We start from the raw sequence: 22,070 nt of genomic DNA, 5'->3' as shown, positions 1-22,070 counted from the left end.
ACACTTAATCATATATCTCTCTTACAGTTTCGTCACATAGATCTGTTACACTTAATCATATATCTCTCTTACAGTGCTATCACTTCTCTAACACTTAATCATATATCTCTCTTACAGTGCTATCACATACTTTTCTTACACTTAATCATATATCTCTCTTACAGTTTCGTCACATAGATCTGTTACACTTAATCATATATCTCTCTTACAGTGCTATCACATACTTTTCTTACACTTAATCATATATCTCTCTTACAGTGCTATCACATACTTTTCTTACACTTAATCATATATCTCTCTTACAGTTTCATCACATAGATCTCTTACACTTAATCATATATCTCTCTTACAGTTTCATCACATAGATCTCTTACACTTAATCATATATCTCTCTTACAGTTTCATCACATAGATCTGTTACACTTAATCATATATCTCTCTTACAGTTTCATCACATAGATCTCTTACACTTAATCATATATCTCTCTTACAGTTTCATCACATAGATCTGTTACACTTAATCATATATCTCTCTTACAGTGCTATCAAATACTTTTCTTACACTTAATCATATATCTCTCTTACAGAGCTATCAAATACTTTTCTTACACTTAATCATATATCTCAATTACAGTTTCATCACATAGATCTGTTACACTTTATCATATATCTCAATTACAGTGCTATCACATACTTCTCTTACACTTAATCATATATCTCTCTTACAGTTTCATCACATAGATCTGTTACACTTAATCATATATCTCAATTACAATTTTATCACATAGATGTTACACTTAATCATATATCTCAATTACAGTGCTATCACATACTTCTCTAACACTTAATCATATATCTCTCTTACAGAGTTATTACATTCTTCCCTTTTAATTGGTTCTCTTATAATGTGCATATCTGTTGAACTGTTACATTGTTACCATTAAATGTCAATACTTACATGACACTTGGGGTGGAATTTGAAACCAGTAACTAGCCAAAAGAAATATTCCAGCCACAAACTGAGGCCTAGAAGTTGGAGCAGAAAGAACAGTTGTAATAAGAGTGTTGACAATTCAATAGAAATGATTACACAAATTAAAATACAAGAGTAAGGGTTTAAAAACTTACTTCTGAAATGTGGTGTATATCTTAAGACCTGAATGATCAGTAGGCTCAGAATCTACATAAAATATTAAGAGTCAAAGTCACAACACTACAGGCTATATTAAGTAGATAGAAGGTAATTATAATAATAAGTCCAAAGATGAAGGAAGAATGCAGTATTTCATGAGACAGAAAGTAAGTGACATTCAAACACAATACAAAGTAGTTGAGTAGTAACATCAATCAACAATCTTTTAGTTAGGTGAACTTTTAGCTTTTGTAGCCATTGTGTAGTTATATAATATGAATATTTTTTTTAGTGTGTAGTCATAGTGTAGTTATATAATATGAATATTTTTTTTATTGTGTAGTCATAGTGTAGTTATATAATATGAATATTTTTAATTGTGTAGTCATTGTGTAGTTATATATCATTACTCTGATGTTCTACAGTCATTCTGTATTTTTATCCTATTGATCATTTGTTTTGTTTGTTTTACAGGTTTCTTCAGATTACACACCAGCACATAACATTCCCAAAGAATGATGGGGGTTTGCAGTGGACAGGGTTCAAATCAGGGACCACCAAGATCACCCAATGACAGTCCACCAAGATCACTACACCACCAAGCAACATATTGACCATCTTAAAAAAATGTATTGTTAAAATGCCAAAGCTAAATAGACCAAAGTTTAGTTATAGGAAAAGGGGCTAAAAATTTTAATATGAAAGTAGTTCTGATCACCTGGTAATCTTTGATTAGCATTTTATTTTTCATGCTGACCTCATAAACCTTTCAATTTTTTTTTTTACTTTATAGAATTTATGATAAATGTTTATTACAAAATGAAGCATTACATTATGGAAAACAAATAACTTTTTTTTTATATTGGAATAAATAAATAAAAATTTAAGTCCTAAATAATTTAACTTACCTTTGAAAATCTTTGCATAGTGTACCTGGAGTACAATAGTTTTAATGGAAGTGTTCTTGCCGACCCTCAAAGCTACACCTTTATAAAGAAAAACAATGCATCAATGTTTTACTGATAGTTTTAAATGTTTTGTTTTTTTGTCCAATGGTCGATCTATATTGACTAAGATCTGCTTATGTAGATATAAAAAGGATTTTAAATTGTTTAAATCTTCATAGTGCACATTGTGATTATAACAGCACACTATTTAAAAACTTTCATTTTGATTTTTAAAAAAATGTTTCTACCTTTATGCAAGACAGTTGGAGGAGCATTTTTGGCCCAAGCAAACATAATAGTAGACCAACCATTTTTGCACATGCCTGGACAGTCCCTGTGAGAAAAATTATTAATAGTATTAACTTTTCCGCAAGTTAATTAATATAAAAGAAATGATTCCAGAAAAACTAAAACATATTTTCACTTTTTTATTAGAAAAAGTGAACAAAATCTTTACTTTTTTGTAGAACATAATACCATTGCTAGCCAACATGTTTATTTTTATAACCAAAGTTTGGCTGTTTTTTAAAAACAAGAAAAACAAAATATAAACAGAACTTATATGGGCGCATTTTTTGAAATGTAAAAAGAAAATTCTAATTTCCCAAAAATTTATGTAAGTACTAGATCCCCGAAATAAGATAGTTTTATGTCAATTTCATCAAGTTTTTGTATCTTTTCCATCATGTGGCCCATGACACTAGTGTTGGAATTAAAATGGCCCGCAGATTGAATTAGGTTGGGCATCACTGGTTTAGAATTTGTTTGAAGTCTGTGTAAATAACAAAAATTATTTTTCTGTTGATCACTAAAAAAAAAGACTATGCTAAACTAGTATAACCTTATTCCAGCTATATTTACACAAAAGACAATTTCCTTCAACCAACAAAACCTATTCAAAAATGTAGCAGTTTTGAGCAGTATACATTTACCAGATGCTCTCTGTAGATAAAGGTTCACCATCGCATCCATACAACAACATGTGGTGGGCAGTGGCTGCATTGGCCAAAGCTTCAAACTTATCTGATGGAAGGAATTTTTAAAACCAATCAATCAAGTAGAACTCAACAAAAAGGTTTGGTAATTGTACTTAAACAGGTTTCACTGTTTATGTTACCAGGTAAATTATAGTGAGATTATTTTGTCTATAATAAAAAATTCTAAATGTAATGCTGATGTGACTTAGATTCAGGGCATAACTATATCACTCTCACTGACAGCTGAATACATGGTGCTAATTAAATAAGGAGCTTTAGGGCAGACACCTTGTCAGCCTAGTAAGATTATTTATCTAGTACTCCCAATTCCAAACAAGCTGCAGCAGTTTCAAGCCACAAGAGATTGAGGGAAAATCCTGAGAGGACTCTATAAAACTTAAGAACTAGCTATGGTATTCCTTACAACAGTTTAAGTTATGCCCTGAATCTAAGTTACATTATCATGACAGGTGCTGGACTGGACTTGGATGTAGTAACAAATTCGTACAAGTGCTTCTTCTTCCTAGAGCCATTAGAGAATGGAATGGGCTGCCTGAATCAGCTATGAAAACCAATGACTTGGCAGAGTTTAAACCTTTGATTAACATGCATGACTAAATTTACACATAAAATGCATTGGATTCTTCAAATTCAACTTGTTTCTTCAACTGAATTGAGATAAGCATTTCTCAGAATAACACTTGCAAATTCAAAAGAGAGACAGTGAGCTATGAGATCTGTTTAGATCTCCTGTCTTAGAATGAGTCAGGCATGCATATTACAGTAATATATTAACATTGTCAACACAAAGTAAAAGTGTGACTGACTTACAAATATAATATTCCTCATCTTCAACAGGATAAGCTGTACATAAGTAGGCATCAGGCTATAGGGAAAATTTTTTTTAACAAATTTAAACTATGCAAAAAATATTGGAATGTGAAGGTCACATGGCTTTTATTATTATTATTATTATAAAAAATTATTTTGTTTTTGCAAGAAAATAAATCAGTATAGAATAACAATCATCATGTTTTATTTATTATTATCTATATATAGTTATAACCCTGCCATGCACACCACCATTCAAGTAGTGCAGTAGGTGTGCACTGTTAGAGACTAGACTGAGAAGGAATGTTGACATTGAAAAGAAGAGAACCAAGTCCCCGCCCCCCTCCCTCCCCAAGTCTAGGGCTGATGAACAACCTATGCTCAAGACATATTGTTATTATGTGTTTGTGATGTCCTGTGAATTAACATGTGAGCAGGTCAGGAGGCGCAAGAGAGACCTTTTCTCTCTGCTCAACATTAAATTTTATAACAGTAGGCAGATGTTAGCGCTACTGGATGGGCTCAATCTGTGCACATCGGTCTGCGACCAAGGGGCTAGAGTCGCCTAAGTAACCAGACAACTAGACTACACTAAACTAACTAAATTTAAAATGAAAGCAAGAACAAAAACTTTACTTGAAATACTAAAAATAAAACGATACTTTATTTACATGAAAAATAAATCAATAATAAAATATAATATATATACACTAACCACTACAACTGAACCCAGAAATTAACTAAAACCCTCTAAATCTACGCCACTACCAAACACCAACAAACTAACCAAACCAACTATCTACAAACTGATAAAACCAACTATCTAACTAAATCACTACAACTACTGTGTACTATACTAGACCTAGATACTAGATCTACTAGACACAAACACACTACAATAAACTAGTCTAGATCTACAATATTCTACTACTACAACCAACCCATAACACTAACACTAAAACAAGAACACCTTAGTTAGGCTTAGTACCTTAGCCTTACTATTAATAATAGTATTACTTCACTAAGACTAAGAACAAACTAAAGTTACAGTATAAGCCACTAAGCCGACTAAATCCTTTTTTTTTCCTGACAATCCATTCAGATCAGATCTAGTCAATTCTAGTCAAGCTAGATCAGATAATTAGATCGATCTTATATTATAAGAATATTAGACTGTCTAGTCTATATAGATCTAGAATCTAGGTCTACCATCTAGATCTAACAGTGAGTAGGCCTAGTCTAACCTGTTTCTAAGAAAAAGAAAAGGATTTTTAAAAATACGTTTAAATCATAGCATGATAGTAAAGGCTACTATAGAATGAGATCTAGATCTATATAATCTAGATCTACGTATAGATTACAGTCTATATTAAGTATATAGATCTAGATTCTAGATAATCCCGCCCTCCCCTAGGCATTCGAGGACACATCAGTTTACCTGGTTGACCTAAAAACAAAACATGCGCTGATCTAACTTACTCTAAGTATCTTTAATTTTAATCTATGTAGTCTATTATCTCTATAGTCTATATATAACACAGTCTGACAAAAGAAAAAGGCCCCAAAGTCAGTACTGAATATTTTTTCCGGGGAAGGGGCTAAAAAGCTATGATAGCTTGTGAACTGTGTTACCTATACATCTAGATTCTAGATAAATTCCGCCTTCTCCAAGCCACTGGTTGACCAAAAAATAAAAACGTATCTTAGAGCACGCTCAGTGTCTGTTGCACACACATACAAAAAGCATCAACGTACTAGCATGCTTAGTGTGTGACCTAATTAGCGGCTTGACCGATCAATAATTGGCTCCTCCCCCTTTTCTCTCATCATTGTTGTCAATAAAACTAGAGCAATGTTTTGGGGCTGTGTAGATGGCCTGGTATACACCTGTGTGTTGTGCTATTAATGAACTTTTTCTAATGTGTGTTGGTCTGATGGCTGTGATTGGATTGAGTCTTGAGATTTGTTACTTGATAGTATCTTCCCCTCACCCAAAGAAATTTTAAAATACCATATCTACATTCTATATCTCCCCCTTTCTTTTTATTTTAAACTAATTTAAAAAGAGAGAACTATAGTATTTGGATATAATTACTATTATATTGATTATAAAATAAATACTAGATTCATTATTAATTTATTAACATATAAAAAACGAGACCTATTGTTATAGCGATAAAAACGATTGGTCTTTTTTAAACCTCTCTGCGTCATGCATTTATTCTGCAACCCATTCCATGCTCTAATATCACTAGGGAGCATTTGTAGAAATTTGGCCTAGGAATGTGCCTCTATTGTATCTAGATATAATCTAATGTAAGGTGTAGTGATTTGAAGTAATGAGCAATGATGATTTGAATATGATCACCTAAAATTTTGGCTGCAAATAATAGACATTAACAACTACACGTGCTTCTAGAGTCTGCCTAACTTGAAAGCCTAGGAAGATTTGATTGGTTAGTCTGTGAAACACGCCTTCCGATTTAGCAAAAACATCACAAGGTGTTCTGTGCATTTTAACCGTGACCTCCGTGTATGTCGAAGGCGCCGTTTTAACGCGGAATACGGCAACTTTTTACTCCGCCCCACTGTGTAGTCAACTGTGCTGGTAGGAGGTGCTAACAAAGGGGAAATGCGTGGTCTTTTTTTCAGGACGCAAAGTTTTTTTTAATGCGTATTTTATTTTTTAAATCAGTTATAATTATACAGTTTAATAATAAATAATTATCTTATAGTCAATATTAGAGCGGTATTATTAATAGCTTATATTAGAATAGTCACAAGTAGATATGAAATTTACAAAAATCCTACACACACGTAACTGGTGCACGCTAGATCCATTTTTCAAAAATAGGGCGGGGTAAGACACATTTGACCTGTGTAAAAGTGTTGGCCTCATTCAGTCGTACAACGACTAAGGTTAATCTCGCAGAACACTTTTTCGTGTATATAACTGTAGAGCCCTATTGTGGAGAGACACTCTAGTCCACATTTTACGCATTAACAGGTGGCCTATTTCGCTTTATTGGTCTATCTAGATGAGCTGGACATTTTTCGTATGGCACGCTTTTCTTCCAGAGCTGAGGCCCGTGATTTTTCACTGTCCATACATTTCTTGGTCACCATCTCTCTCCGCGTAGTGTTCTAGGGCTATGTCTTCCCAGTATCAATGTTCACTGTTTTGAGGTCCCGTTTTATCTTATCTTATATAATAATACAGACGTTACTTCAAAAAAAAAAAATTACGTCATACACGTCATGCATTTAGTCATGCATATTAACCAATGACCTAAATTCTGCCATCACTTTTGTTACCTTGGCTCCATCATATCCTACAACACTCTACTGGATAAAGACATAAACAACAGGATAGCCAAGGCAATGGCCACCATGTCACGGTTGCAGAAAAGAGTCTGGGACAACATATTGCTGACTAGCAGGACTAAAGCCCTAGTCTACCGGACCTGTGTGTTGAGCACCTTGCTGTACGGAAGTGAAACATGGTCAACCTACTCATGGCAGGAAAAAAAGCTGAATGTCTTCCACCTCCGATGCCTAAGGCGGATCTTTAAAATAAGGTGGCAAGATAAGATAACAAATGAGGAAGTGCTACATAGAGCAGGATGCCAGGACATCCGCTCTGTTATCAGCAGCAGACGCCTTGGCTGGCTTGGCCACGTTCGTAGAATGCCAGTAGGTCGACTTCCACAGGACATCCTGTATGGCGATCTAATTGAAGGCAGGAGAGCCGCTGGTCGCCCACTTTTACGTTATACGGATGTATGCAAACGTGACATGAAGCTCTTCAAAATCGACACTGGCAACTGGGAAGAGGTGGCACTGGACAGATCCACATGGAGAGAGAGCATAAAGGAAGGGTCACAGATTGCAGATGTCATACACAACAGAAGCAGAAAGAAGGGTGAAAATGCAATGGCGCCTGGTGATTTTATATGCCCAACCTGTGATCGCAGCTGTGTATCAAGGATTGGCCTCTTTAGTCACACAAGAAGTTGCAAAGGGAAAAGATCGTCTCGCGAGACGTAAAATGCCACAGAAATTCTGCCAAGTCACTGGTTTTCCTGACTAGGTCAGGCAACCGTTTTATTACACCCAGATCTAGATTTTTCATTGACAGATGTGTTATTTGATCGCTAGACAACTCAACGCTATTAGTATTACGCACAAGGAAAAATACAAGGCAGTCTTTTCATCGAGACATCGACTATACAAGCTAGGTCTATCTGACCAATCCAACACATTAATGGTTTACTGTCCAACTTTTAGTGTTCAGTCTAGGGCAGAGAGAGGGGGGATGTGAATGAAAGTGTTACATTTTTTTCCCCTAGGGTTGATTACCCGAATGCTCTGATAAAACAAAAAATTACAACACACTAGCTATTGCAAACACGAAACATTCAAATTGCTGCAGTTAAAGTACACATAGCAGTAAAAGGGATGACTATTGATATAAAGTAGCTAATTGGACTACTGTCAGTTTATCAATCAGGGCTGCATGTTGTATTTGAGAAATATCACTATTTTTATGTTTCTGGCTTAGCTTAAGCCTTCGCTCACTGATTGTCAATGTACATTGAAAATACACTTCCACTGGCAGTAAGCCTATTTATGGCAGGAAGGGTTAGGTTTCAGCAATCAACTCAAGAAAACATTAAGATAGGCTGAATTGATATAAGCTATGTAAGAACACTTACAGTTACAAATGATGATACATAAAGTAAGCTTAAAATAGTTTCTCAATTTTTTGAGATGACAAAATAGTTTTAATCGACTTTGATTTGTTTTGCCTTAAAAAAAAGTGGTTTATTGTGCTGTTATTCATAGTATGCGAATAGTAGAATATATGCATCTGTTTGGAACCCCTCAACTCAAAGAAAGTGAACAAACTGTAACAGACACAAAATAGAGCAGCGAGATTCATAGCAAACGAATATTCTTATTTGATTAGACACCTTTTGTAAAATCACTAAATTTAGAAACCTTTAGGATAGAAGACTTAAAAGTAAGTGCTTTCCTTGTGCTATTAGAGCATTGAATGGGTTATTTGAGTCAGTCAGGAAAACCAATGACTTGGCAGAATTTAAGTCATAGGATAACATGCATGACTAGATTGACACGCGTAAGATGTAATCATCATCTTTTTTTTTTGAAGTGACGTCAGTAATTTATAAGATGAGAATCAATGCCATCGTCAGAATCTTTTGCTCTCTTTGTAATGCAAATAATTGTCGAATTCATGTCTTGTGTCAATAATGTACTATAATAGAACAATAAGCATTTCACAATGAAGGAATCACGGCTTTTTTTTTATTAAAAAAAAAATAGGTGCCGGTACTCAGTGATTGATTGCCTAACTTTTAACTACTAATAAATTAATAATATAGATCTACGTTAAAATACAAGAAAAGTAATAATTTTTCCCCCACATTCCAAAAAGGTGCCGGTACTCCGTAGCGATGCCTTCCGTCACAAAAAAAGCCCTGCGTATATAGATCTATATTGTTATGTCTCTCCTACTGTTCAGGCTCTCTTCTAACTGCACCTTACGACACAACGAACTTAAAGAACCTCACAACTCAGTGCTCCAAAGTATCAGATCAGTCAGTTTAATGACAAATACATCGCAATTGGCAACAACATTAACACTGTCTTTACAAAAACCTAGTCTTGTTACGCCTGACTTCACACACCGTGCTGGTTCTCGCCTCGTACTGGTCACATTGCGAGGTAACGTGAAGTCAAGTCTTTCTAACACACTCGCTCTTATATAGTGTCTCTACTGGCCTACTCGAACCTTCTTGACCACTCCAGTTGATCACTTTCGCCGTGACTTGCGTGCGTAATATTTACACACAGGTCGTTGCCGAACTGGCGAGTACTGTCACTGGTCACAGTTGACCGCTCTTCCTGCGCTGGACAGTGGCGATTTGGGTATGCTAAAAATACACAGCACTACCTCCATCTGTGTCACCACCAGGTTTACAACAATATATATTTGCTTTATATAGGCCTATACATAGAAAGAGAGACAGAGACACTTATATAGTATTATTATTTTTTCATTATTTGTAAGTTGTCTTTTTTATATGGACTTAGGCCTACATTTTTTAATAGATCTTTTCATGAAGTTGGATGTTCATGTCATTTCTTTTTTCTTCTAAGAAAAAGAATCTTACCTTTGCGTAATAAATAATCCAAACTTTGCCTGTAATACCCGTATGATTATAATAATCCAATCTGTTGAAGAATCTAATTATTCCAATATCTGAACTTCACTGAAGCATATTTCTATACAAAAAGTAAATGATCGAAAAGAAATATGTGCGCGCATGAACTGCAATGATAACACGTCTACTTTCACTAAAAATAGGTCAAACTTTTTTTTCCGTGTCTGAAACAATTCATGTAAAAATCAAACTAACACATTAAGAAACCCGGTCAATACAATGTTTGGTATCTCTTGCATGAATGACCTTTATTGTAAATTTACTATAAATATAGAATCTACTACCAAAAACTACTGCTACTAGAATCTACTACCAAAACATCTGGCACAGTGAGTACGCGATGCCGTGTGTAGGATACTATCTTGGATCGGATGCCTTCCAAGTTACTATTATGAACCAACAGCATGAGTCTCAAAAGAGTCAAATCAGATACAATGGTGACATATCAGCTTATTTCTCTGTAAAGAATGGCGTGAAGCATGGCTGTATACTTGCTCCAAAGACTCCAACCATCTTTCATCTTACCAAAAGATTGCGTTTGGCATACGGTCGTCCCCATTGCGATATACGTGCCATGCCCAGCGTCGCTGTCAAACTATTATAAGCAATACCTATATCATGTCCATACCGCATTCACAAGAACAATACTGCTCTTGCCAGCGTATGTTCCTGGAGGAGCGCAGAAGTCATTGGGAAAAGCGTTCAAGAAGTATCTGCTTTCTGTATAGTACCCATTTCTCCGATCTTTATAGAAGAGTTGGGAGAACCACTTCTTCGAAGTTCTTGATAGACACTGATCTTTGTAGGCAGCCAGGGCGATTTATTCCATTTCCGCCACACTCTCGCTTGGAGGCTTCCAAAAACATACAAAACATTGAAAAAAATCATTTTTTAAAAGACATAATAAATGAAAATGTATAATGATTCAAATACATTTAGCACCAAAATGTCCGGTGTCACAACGTTCTGCTTCGCACGAGCCGAGGAATAACACTAACAATGAAACTGCAGTAAAACACACACACACACACAGATATCGGGGGCAGGGCATTTTCTTGAAAAAGCAGCAAGCTGAAAATTATCGTTACAGCAATACCTAACAGACTTGAATCCGCAAATTGGGTATTGGCCAGGGATTCTCCGGCATTTTGCGAAGTGGCCGGCCAAAGTAGAATAAACACTTTTAGTTACAAGTGCATCGAGTAATGACCACACACCTGAACTGACCAGTTTTAATTTTGGCCGAGTTGTGAGGTCCTTTACAGCTGGTACGCTAAGTTTTTTTTTTTTACTGTTTTTGTTCAGTCCCTCCTAAATTTCGTGACATTTTGTTTTCCTATTCGCTGCTTCGCTTTTTTGTTTAGTATCCTACATTTTTACTTGCTATATCTAGATTCTATATCTCTATTTATTAATTCTAAATCTAGACTTTTCTAATTTGATTATTATTATAATAAATGATTCTTAAAATGCAATCTTATAGACTTGTAAACAAATTTCAACTATCTTCACGCATAAACAATTGTTTTTAAAGAACTACACTTAGTCTAATGGACCGTTGGGGCACCATGAAAGATTCGTCGAACGTCTTTCTCCATTCCTGTCTTTTGCCTAGATTAGGTATTTAGTCGAATCTAGGCTCAGATCTATTTTCTAGAGTATGACTCATGTTGTACTGACTAAAAACTGACTTGAACTTTTTTTGTTTAGTATCCTACATTTCACTTGCTGGTCTTGCTAGATCTAGATTCTATATCTCTATTTATTAATTCTAAATCTAGACTTTTCTAATCTGATTATTATTACATGATTCTTAAAATGCAATCTATAGACTTGTAAAAATTTCAACACTCTTCACACATAAACAATAGATTTGTAAAGAACATTATATTTAGATGTTTACTTTAAGACAAATGAATTATTTCTTTTATTAACATTTTGTATTTCATTTTCTTGATTGCAGCCCTGTTTTGAATACAACTAGATCAACAACTTCTGAAACTCCAATAATACTACCTGCAAGTGCTGCTGAAAGAAAAATAACCATAACAGCCTTTAAATTTACTACATATATTCTAATGCTGACAACATCATTTAGATCTAGATGCTGCCTGAAGATTTCATGTCTGTGGCATTTTACGTCTCGAGAAAAGATATTTTCCCTTTGCAACTTCTTGTGTGGCTAAAGAGGCCAATTGATACACAGCTGTGGTCACATGTAATCACCAGCCACCATTGCATTGTCACCTTTCTTCCTGCTGCTGTTGTGTATGGCATCTGCAATCGGAGACCCTTCCTTTATGCTCTCTCTCCATGTGGATCTATCCAGTGCCACCTTTTTCCCAGCCGCTAGTGTCGATTTTGAAGATGCACACTATGATAAACTCAATGCAGTTGACTACAATAATCTCCATGACCACATTGTTTCAACAAGAACCTGTGTGCATCACACATTGTAAGGGTCGAAATTGAAAAAAAAATATTTGTAAGCTATGTGCCAAAAATGCTCCTAATATTCAATGATGAGCTCTGACCAGGATAACAATCACACATTGTGTCCGGATGGCACTACATCTGGGTATCACTTCAAAATATCATAGCACGAGAGCAGCCATAACAAAAAGTACAACCAGACCATTACTATTATTATGGATACAGTGATGGTCAATACTGTTGTTGTGTTTTCAATAATAGTTTAATTGCTTTTTAGTTAGTTACAATGCTATTAATATTAAAAGGTATTTTTTATCATTTTTGTTTTTTATATTAGAGATAATGGTAGGCCATTATTTGCTACTAGTAGATTATGTAATTTGTTGAATGCTATTAAAGAGCTTCCATATAAAATATGTCTTAACATAATTCTTTAGTTTTTATTTCATAACACTATTACTACTATTAATAATAACACCTAAAAAACAAACTATCTACATTGGATTCTAAAAAAATAAATTATACTCACTATAGCTTTAAAAATATTTTACTTAGTTTTTTTTTTTACAGTGACCAATTAAGGTGTAAAATAATATACAATACAGTACTAAAAAAGACATTGTCATCTTGGCGTAAGTAGGACTGGTTCATTGAAGTATGTCATTACTGCTAACTGTTGATCATTGTGCAGGCCATATGACACCCTGCTTATTAACTAAAGTGTGCTTCAAGATTCTGCAGGCTTTTCAGGACTTTGCTTATTTATCGTGCAATAGTAGATCATTAGCAGAACTAAGAACACTGATCTGGAAGCAGTCAGATACTTGTTCTATATCAGCAGCATGTACATTCCTTTGATCTAAAAAAAAATAATGATAAAATAAAAATAAAAATTACATTTTAAAATGCAAAATATAAAAAGTATAATGCAGAAGTTAAATAAATATAAATGATGGTATCCATATCTTGAGTCCCCACTTCCCCATTAATGTCTTGTCAGCTACCCTTATGAAACTTTAAACTGCATCCTCTTTGAATGCCCTCTACAAGACAAAGATGATAGTGCCTAACATTTGGTTTGGCAGTTTTTTGGATAGCAGTCAATCTTGGTACTGATGCCAAGGTGGCTGGCTGATGACATTTCTCATCATAAACTATTAGCTGGTTCAACATTGTTTTTTTTTAAATACATTGACAAAGTTTAGTTTGTCTTTCCATTTTTCTCTTTTCTAGAAGTCAGCATATTTTTATATTTCTATAAGTATGACAGATCTTTTTGGAGACAGCTTGCTACCCAAAGTACCAGAGGGGGAGGATCTAAGTCTAAATGTATGTCCCTTGTGTCGGTGGGCTGAAATCAATCACAACTGAAATTTAATGTCTAACTTTGTTTAAAAAACAAATTATTTCATATAAAACTTTTGAGGAGTACACATAACACTTTCTGTCAACATTGTCTAGCAAGAGTGTCATGTGCAAAGCACAATGACCTGCCACCTTTACTTTCAACAACAAATGTCAGGTACGTATTAGGGCTAGGGGTCATTCTAGAAATTCCATCCCAGTCTTCGAACCCAAGACCCTTAGATTCAGAAACCAAGCCCTTTACAATCAGCCAACCTTTTGAGAAGAATACTGAAATTATTACAGTATAAACCTTATTCATTGAGCCAAAATATCAAACTACAGCCTATGGGAAACAAAAAAGTAAACAGAGATAGAACAAGAAATCAAATGATGCACATGGGGATGCATTGGGCACACACTGGGAAGAACAGTAGACAACATTGCAAGACTGGACTGGAACCCAGAGAGGAAGAGAAAGTCTGGTAGACCCATGCAAACTGTCACGGATGAATGTGTGTATGTATGTATAATCTAGTTTATGTGTTTGATCTAGTGGTTTCATTGTTTTATTTCGTTAACTAGAATTGAACCAGGGACAGCTAGACGTATTGAGAACTAAGGTAGATTCTATAGAGTTATTATTATAAATATAATAAGGAATCTGTGACATATTTGGAGGCTCGTTTATCTAGTTACTTGACTTAGTCTTGACTTAGTCTTGGAAGACATTAGGCAGAACTGCGGTTCGCCATTGTTAAAAGGTCAAGGACAAAGAAGGCTGTGAAGTCGTGAAGAGTGTGCGCTCATGTGCAATGGCGGGAAAAAAAACTAAGTCAATCAGCCGAGACGAAACCAGGTCAAACACAGTGATAAAACTATTTGTGTTGTGTATATTGTATGCTAGAGATATAAACAAAATGTCAGAGAGATTAACACAGTTAATAGCTGCTGGAAAAGAGATGGGATTGTGTGGGACAGCTCTACAGGAGTGGGTGAAAGAAAGAGAAGTCAAGCTGGAAAAGAAAGAAAAAGAAAGAGAAGACAGAGAGCGTGAAGAACGTGTTAAAGAGAGAGAAGAAAGAGCTAAAGAAAGAGAGGTGGTGGAGAGAGCTTAAGAGAAAGAAGCTGAGGTAGAAATACACAGATTGAGAGTCAGAGAGTTGGAGCTTAGGGAGACGAAAGGAGAACTTAAAGAGCATATAAAACCTGTATGGAAACCAAAGTTGCCACCTTTTAATGAGAATGTGTATCAAATGGATGCATATTTGGCAAGATTTGAAGTACATGCTCAAGCTACAGAAATACCTAAAACTCAGTGGGGAAGTCATCTATACACATTGTCACAGGGAAAGGCACTGCAAGCTTGTATCAACTTTTCTAAGAAAGATTTAGAGGAATATGACAAGGTGAAAGAAGTATTAATGAAAAGATACAACTTGACAGATGATGGGTATAGAGAGAAGTTCCATAAAGCTAAACCAGAGAGAAACCAGCCATTTCATGAATTTGTTGAGGACATTAGAAGATACTTAATGCGTTGGGTAGAATTGTCTAATACTAAAAAGACATTCGAAGGTCTCATTGATCTTTTCATCAGAGACAAGATCCTCACATTTTGCAATCCTCAGTTAGTGGCTTTTCTACATGAAAGGAAACCGAAAGATGTGCCAACAGCAGTCAAGTTGTGTCAGCACTATATTACTGCACATCCAGAGAAGACAATTTGCTGCAAAGACTAATGATAACAGAAGTCGATTTAAACAAGAATGGAGACAGTACCGTCTGCAGAAAAGAAGTGTTGGTGAAAAAAGAAAATGTTTTAAGTGTTTCAAAACGGGTCATTTAGCAGTCCAATGTAGAAACAAAAGCCCCTTAAGACAAAATGAGACTATGGGTTCAAGCAGAAGTCAGGAGTTTAAAACCAGCAACAGGGGAAGACCAACTGGACATCCATACAATGCGTCAGTTTGCATAGACTATCAACATGGTGAACAACTCCATGAATCTGATCAGATCCAGATGGCTGGAGCTGTAACTTGTGACGCCGGGAAATTAAAAATGTATCCTGGATTCGTTGGGAAGAAATCTATTTGGGTCTTGAGAGACACAGGAGCGACCACAATTGGAGTGAAGAGGCTACATGTGCACCCTCACCAGTTGACGGGTAAGAAAGTCTAATGTATGACATTTGGAGGAACAATTGAAGAATATCCCACAGCTGTCATTGACATTGATACGCCATTTTTATCTGGAAAAGTTGAAGCATGTGTGTTAGAGAGGCCTGCAGCTGACTTGATTCTCGGAAACGTGACTGGCATAACTGAGCCTACCATCACAGATATCTACAAGTGGCAAAGGTGAGCAATGTCAGAAGTTACTATTGTGGTAACTAGATCTCAATCTGGTGTAATAGAAAACATGGGACAACCGATCCTACATAGATTGAACAGCCAGAATCAGAATTAACATCCAGTTATGCATTGAAACAAAAGGAGGACCAAACATTGGTTAAACTTTTTGAATTGGCAAAGCGTCCCACCAGTAAATTTAAAGTGAAAAATGGACTTCTGATGAGACAAGATAACAAAGAGAAACTACAGCTAGTCATCCCTGCCGCCGAAAGATAAAGAATTTTGGAGTTAGGTCATGACTCACCTTTTGTGGGTCATATGGGGACAGCACGAACAAAGATACAGCACAGTAGAAAGAGAGTGCTTGGCAGTTGTTTGGGCAGTAACCAAGTTGGCCAGATATCTATTGGGCAGAACATTCGTACTGTGCACAGATCACGCACCCTTACGCTGTTTAAACACAAGTCGGTGAATTCCAGGGTAACTCGCTGGGCCCCTGATGCTTCAGGACTTTCAGTTCGAAGTGCAGCATATTCCAGGTAAAGGAAACGTCATAGCGGACATTCTGCCACGCTTATCATAGATATAAGCCTACGTGGCTTCTCACAAGCATGTGTTGCTTCATCAAAGACTTTGTGTCTTCAACAGTTTAGACTTTGTTGCTTGATGGTAGACTTTCTGTCTACAACTAAGACTTTGTGTCTTCATCTTTTAAGACTGTGTGTCTTCATCTTTTAAGACTGTGTGTCTTCATCTTCTAAGACTGTGTGTCTTAACTATAGACTGTGTGCCTATTACATTGCAGTCTGTGTGACTACATTTAAGTCTGTGTGACTACATTAAAGTCTGTGTGACTACATTAAAGTCTGTGTGACTATGTTCAAGTTTGTTTGGATACATAAACGCCTGTGTGGCATATTCAGAGCCTTTGTGGCCTATCGAACGAACATTTTTGTTGTACTGTGGTGTAATGTTTACTATTTGTTTTATAATCATTTTATTTAGTAATCTTTGTAAAAATCGATTATAATTTTAGGAGGGGCGAGATGTCATGGATGAATGTGTTTATGTATGTATAATCTATTTTTACAATCTGCGCGAATGACTGGAAGTGTGTTGGTTGTTAGACAGAGACCAGCGTGTGTGATATGCAGTAAAGCTGATTAAAGTTTATGTGTTTGATCTAGTGCTTTCATTGTTTTATTTCGTTAACTAGAACTGAACCTAGACGTATCGAGAACTAAGGTAGATTCTATAGAGTTATTATTATAAATATAATAAGGAATCTGTGACACAAACATAGATCAAACCTGCAGACCAAGAAGGAAAGTTGGCAGGATGGAAATGGATGGGGAATAGCCCAGAACAGAGTCAAAATGTAAAGCACTGATGCGGATCTATCTAATTTATGTTGCCTATTTTTTTTTTATTATGCATTCATTCAAAGATAGAAAGTTCTATTTAAAATAGCTATACCATAACCGTAGGCCACAGAAACAGAGATGACTTTACATCATTTGCCCTTTGGACCACAAGGTCTGAAAGGGAAACTATATCATAATGCTTTAAAAAATCTACTTGCCATGAGGAAGAATAAAAACAGGCCATCTTTGCTGCAGTTCTTTGTTTTCTATCTGTTCCTAAAATATGGTTTCATTAAACTGTGTGCAGCTCCTAATTCTTGATCACCAGGAAATTCTCTGCATCATTATCTGAAAAACATTTACAATTAATGACCTAGACAAAGAAGATTAGTGTAGACACTGGAACTGAAAGCTATTTTTTAAATAGTTTAATCAAATTAGTACTTAAAAAGAAAGTTTTAGTACAAAAAAAAAAAAAAATAATTAGAAAGTTAATTTCCTGAATTAACCTGTAAGTTTTAGCTAACCTATTATGTATTATCATATTAACCTATCCCTTAGTTATTGGACCATTGGGGCACCACACAAGATCTGTTGGCCATATTTTCCATTCCTGTTTGTAATATTATCCAAAAGAAAAAAAATTTGATGTAGACTTTAAGTTTTGCCTGTAACTCATAGGAGATTATTTCATTAGTCTGTATGCTGATCTAATTTAGAGAACTTGGTCTGCATCTTGATCAGAACAATTGTTAATGAGATAATGAAGGGATTCAGCTGACAAATAAAAGATAATGTGTTTAAAGTCTTAGTGATAGGGGAATTCTTGTGTGTATTAGCTTTCGTAACAGTATTTTTTATATGACAGAGTTGTTAGCCCTGTGCATAACCATCTGGGGGGCTGCCCCTTTCAGCTCTCTGGATAGCTGCCTTTATTTTCGGGTAAGGTGCCCTAGCCTTTGTGGATCCCTCCACTTCCTGCAAGGCAGCAGGTTTGATTTTGGTCCACCCCGGGTATTTTATTTCCCCGGTACCCACCATATCTGGAGGGCATTCCCCTATCCGCCACCTGGGGAGGCGCTCGATGGGAGATCAAAAACTCCACAATGGAAAACGACCTAGGCCTGGAAAAGGACATGATTTTTGTTTTGCGACATGGAACGTGCTAAGCCTTTATAGAGCAGGTGCACTAGCCCAACTTACTGAAGTGTTAAAGAAATATAGGATACCGCTTGTAGCTCTACAGGAAATCAGGTGGAAAGACTCGGACATTCTCAGAACCAAGGAGTATACTATATTTTATAGTGGTGGAAGCACTAACAACTTAGGTACAGGTTTTGCTGTTAAAAAGGAAATGGTAGGTAATGTCATTGGATTTAAACCTGTAAGTGACAGACTCTGCTCACTGTGTTTGAAAGGAAAATTCTTCAACATATCATTTATCAATGTCCATACCCCTACTGAAGATGCAGATGATAACAGAAAAGAAGCTTTCTATGATGGACTGGAAAGAATTTATGATGAAGCACCAAAGCATGACATCAAAATAGTACTAGGAGATTTCAATGCAAAAATTGGAAAGGAACCAGCATTCAGACCAACAATTGGCAAAGAAAGCTTACATGAAGAGACCAACAATAATGGCATAAGATTAGTGGATTTTGCATCAGGAAAAGGAATGTCTATCAGCAGCACAAAATTTCAACATAAGAATATTCACAAGGTTACCTGGATCTCACCTGATAGCAACACCCAGAATCAAATAGATCATGTATTCATAGATAAGAATCATGGATCAGACATACTAGATGTTAGAAGTTTCAGAGGAGCCAATGCTGACTCAGACCACCTACTAGTAAAAGCTAAACTTAGACAAAGAATAAGTACCATACACAATTACCAAAGAAAGAGAGCACAGCAATATGGTAGTCAAAAACTCACAAAGGATCCACTTGTTGCAGAAACTTATAGAATGGCACTCCAAACGCAACTGACAACATTAGAAAAGGACAGCGAAAATAACATAAATGAGCATTGGGAAATAATAAAGCATGCTATATTACAGAAAACAGCAGGGTCATTGAGAGATGGGCTGAATACTTTGAGGAGATCCTAAATACCACTGAAGATGGAGATAATGGAGAATATAAACTGCCACATGGGGGACCAGATCCCTTAGTGAACCCTCCAACACTCATTGAAACATCAGAAATAATTAGGACCATGAAGAATCACAAAGCACCAGGAGAGGACCAAATCACAGCAGAACTAATTAAATATAGAGGGAAAGACTTACATTCCCAAATACACAGACTAATGTCAAGAATTTGAGAAGAAGAAGTAATACCAACAGAATGGGAAACGGCTCTTATAACCCCAATACACAAAAAAGGATCCAAGTTAAAGTGCTGTAATTACAGAGGAATCTCTCTACTAAATGTGACTTATAAGATACTGTCTAGGCTTATAACTAAGAGACTTGGAAAATATTCAGAAGAAATCTTAGGTGACTACCAATGTGGTTTCAGACCCAACAAATCCACAACCGACCACATCTTCACACTAAGATGTATACTAGAAAAATGCCATGAATACAACATACCAATCCACCAACTCTTTATAGACTATAAAATGACTTATGACAGTATCAGAAGGATATACCTATAAGACACTCTACAGGATTTTGGAATACCCAACAAGCTGACAAGACTTATACATATGACATTAAACAACTCAAAAAGCAAAGTCATAATACAAGGAGAAGACTCACGGGAATTTAGGATTAAACGAGGATTAAGACAAGGAGACGCACTTTCCTGCATGCTTTTCAATTTAACACTGGAGAGAGTTATAAGAAATATACACATAAACACAAGGGGAACTATTACTAACTACTTCAGGAGAGAAAACATGGGTCCACAACCAACAGGGATGATATACAGCCAATTTCTACAATACCTTGCTTATGCCGATGACATTGCCTTATTGGGTAAAGAAACCTCTGACATGGCTAGAGCCTTCATACAACTAGAAGAAGCATCTCGACCAGCAGGACTTGAGGTCAATGACAGTAAAACCAAGTACATTACAATGACAAGAGACAATCAAACAGAGGGACAAAATATCAAAATCAAAGACCACGAATTTGAAAACGTCCAAACTTTCAAATATCTAGGAAGTACTATTAATTTCAAAAATGACCTACTAACAGAAATAAAGGAAAGAATAGCAGGAGGCAACAGGGCATTTTATAGCACCCACCATTTACTTAAAAGCAAAACGATTTCAAGGAAAACCAAGAAAATAATATACAAAACTATAATAAGACCAGCAGCAATGTATGGAAGTGAGTCCTGGACACTGACAAAGACATCTGAAAATTTACTTAACACTTGGGAAAGAAAAATTCTTAGGAAAATCTATGGTGCCATACAGGATGAAACAGGGTGGAGGACATGCACTAACCATGAGATATATCAATTGTATGAAGACCCACCAAAAGTGAACGAAATAAAAAAGAACAGACTACGTTGGGCAGGTCACCTTGAAAGAATGTCAGACAACAGAGGGGTGAAAATCGTATACAGGCAAAAATCAAAAGGCAGGCGACCCAAAGGCAGACCCCGAATGCGATGGATAGATGATGTGGAAGCAGATCTTAAGCAGCTTGGGGCTAGGGCGTGGAGACGAAAGGCCCAGGAGATCTGAATGGAAGGATATGTTAAAGCAGGCCAGAGCCCTCCATGGGCTGTAGCACCACTGCGATGGATGGATGGATATGGGAATTCACACTAAACTAGTTTGGACACAACTGAATATATCAAGCTCTAGAAATCTTATAAGAAGAGAAATATACCATATATATATAGAAATATATATATAATTACAAAAATATATGGACAATGTTTGACATGCCAGTTCTACAGACTAACTGGATTTCACTAAAGCTGCACCATGTAACAATATAAATAGAATCTTAAATTCTACCAAGTCTTGGTTTTACTGACAACCAGTCGACAAATGTAGTTAACAATATTTATTAAAACCTGTAGCTTGTATTTATTAAATTCAAAAGAGCATTTTGGCCTACTTCAAATACCTAGGAGCTATTGTCTCAGATGAGGGAACGAAACCTGAACTACTGACAGTCCACAGCAGCCCTTTCAAAACTTAAAATAATATGGAAAGACAAAGGCTTAGCCCTAGGCACCAAAATCAGACTGATGCGCTCTCTGGTCATGGCCACATTTTTATATGCTTGTGAGTCTTGGACGCTGACTGCAGAGCTAGAGAGGAGGATCCTAGCAATGGAATTGAGATGCTACAGAAGAATCCTAGGTATTACAACTGAAGAATCCTAGGCATTACATAATAATAACAATAATAATAATAATTTTATCTATAAAGCGCTGTTAACAAACAAAATGTAAGATCAAGGCA

General features: G+C 35.9%; 1 protein-coding gene and 1 long non-coding RNA gene across 16 annotated transcripts in view; one reads left to right on the top strand and one right to left on the bottom strand.

Annotated features, from left to right (window-relative positions):
* The window catches only part of LOC129922014 (peptidyl-glycine alpha-amidating monooxygenase B-like), a 72,428-nt gene that overhangs the window by 18,331 nt on the left and 32,027 nt on the right, over positions 1 to 22,070 (bottom strand). For 9 of the 15 annotated variants that reach the window (XR_008773959.1, XR_008773956.1, XR_008773957.1 and 6 more), the window contains one exon: positions 17,849 to 17,978. Coding sequence is in view for 6 of the 15 variants with exons in the window: in XM_056005887.1 (XP_055861862.1) it covers positions 959 to 1,026; positions 1,129 to 1,180; positions 2,041 to 2,118; positions 2,328 to 2,413; positions 3,012 to 3,102; positions 3,888 to 3,942 (430 nt within the window). In the remaining 9 variants the exon portion in view is untranslated. Of the gene's footprint in view, positions 1 to 958; positions 1,027 to 1,128; positions 1,181 to 2,040; positions 2,119 to 2,327; positions 2,414 to 3,011; positions 3,103 to 3,887; positions 3,943 to 5,131; positions 5,315 to 5,519; positions 5,610 to 17,848; positions 17,979 to 22,070 lie in introns of those variants that run through there. The other 6 variants (XM_056005887.1, XM_056005890.1, XM_056005891.1 and 3 more) reach the window with 5 other exon arrangements.
* LOC129922025 (uncharacterized) lies at positions 8,986 to 12,882 on the top strand. The gene is made up of 2 exons (XR_008774004.1): positions 8,986 to 9,839; positions 12,099 to 12,882. It is a non-coding gene; the product is annotated as an uncharacterized LOC129922025 (long non-coding RNA).

This window comes from Biomphalaria glabrata, chromosome 12, assembly GCF_947242115.1.
Source record: "Biomphalaria glabrata chromosome 12, xgBioGlab47.1, whole genome shotgun sequence".
Taxonomy (NCBI): domain Eukaryota; kingdom Metazoa; phylum Mollusca; class Gastropoda; family Planorbidae; genus Biomphalaria; species Biomphalaria glabrata.
Note: the sequence above shows the minus strand (reverse complement) of the source record. Positions and strands in the feature narration are given on the sequence as shown.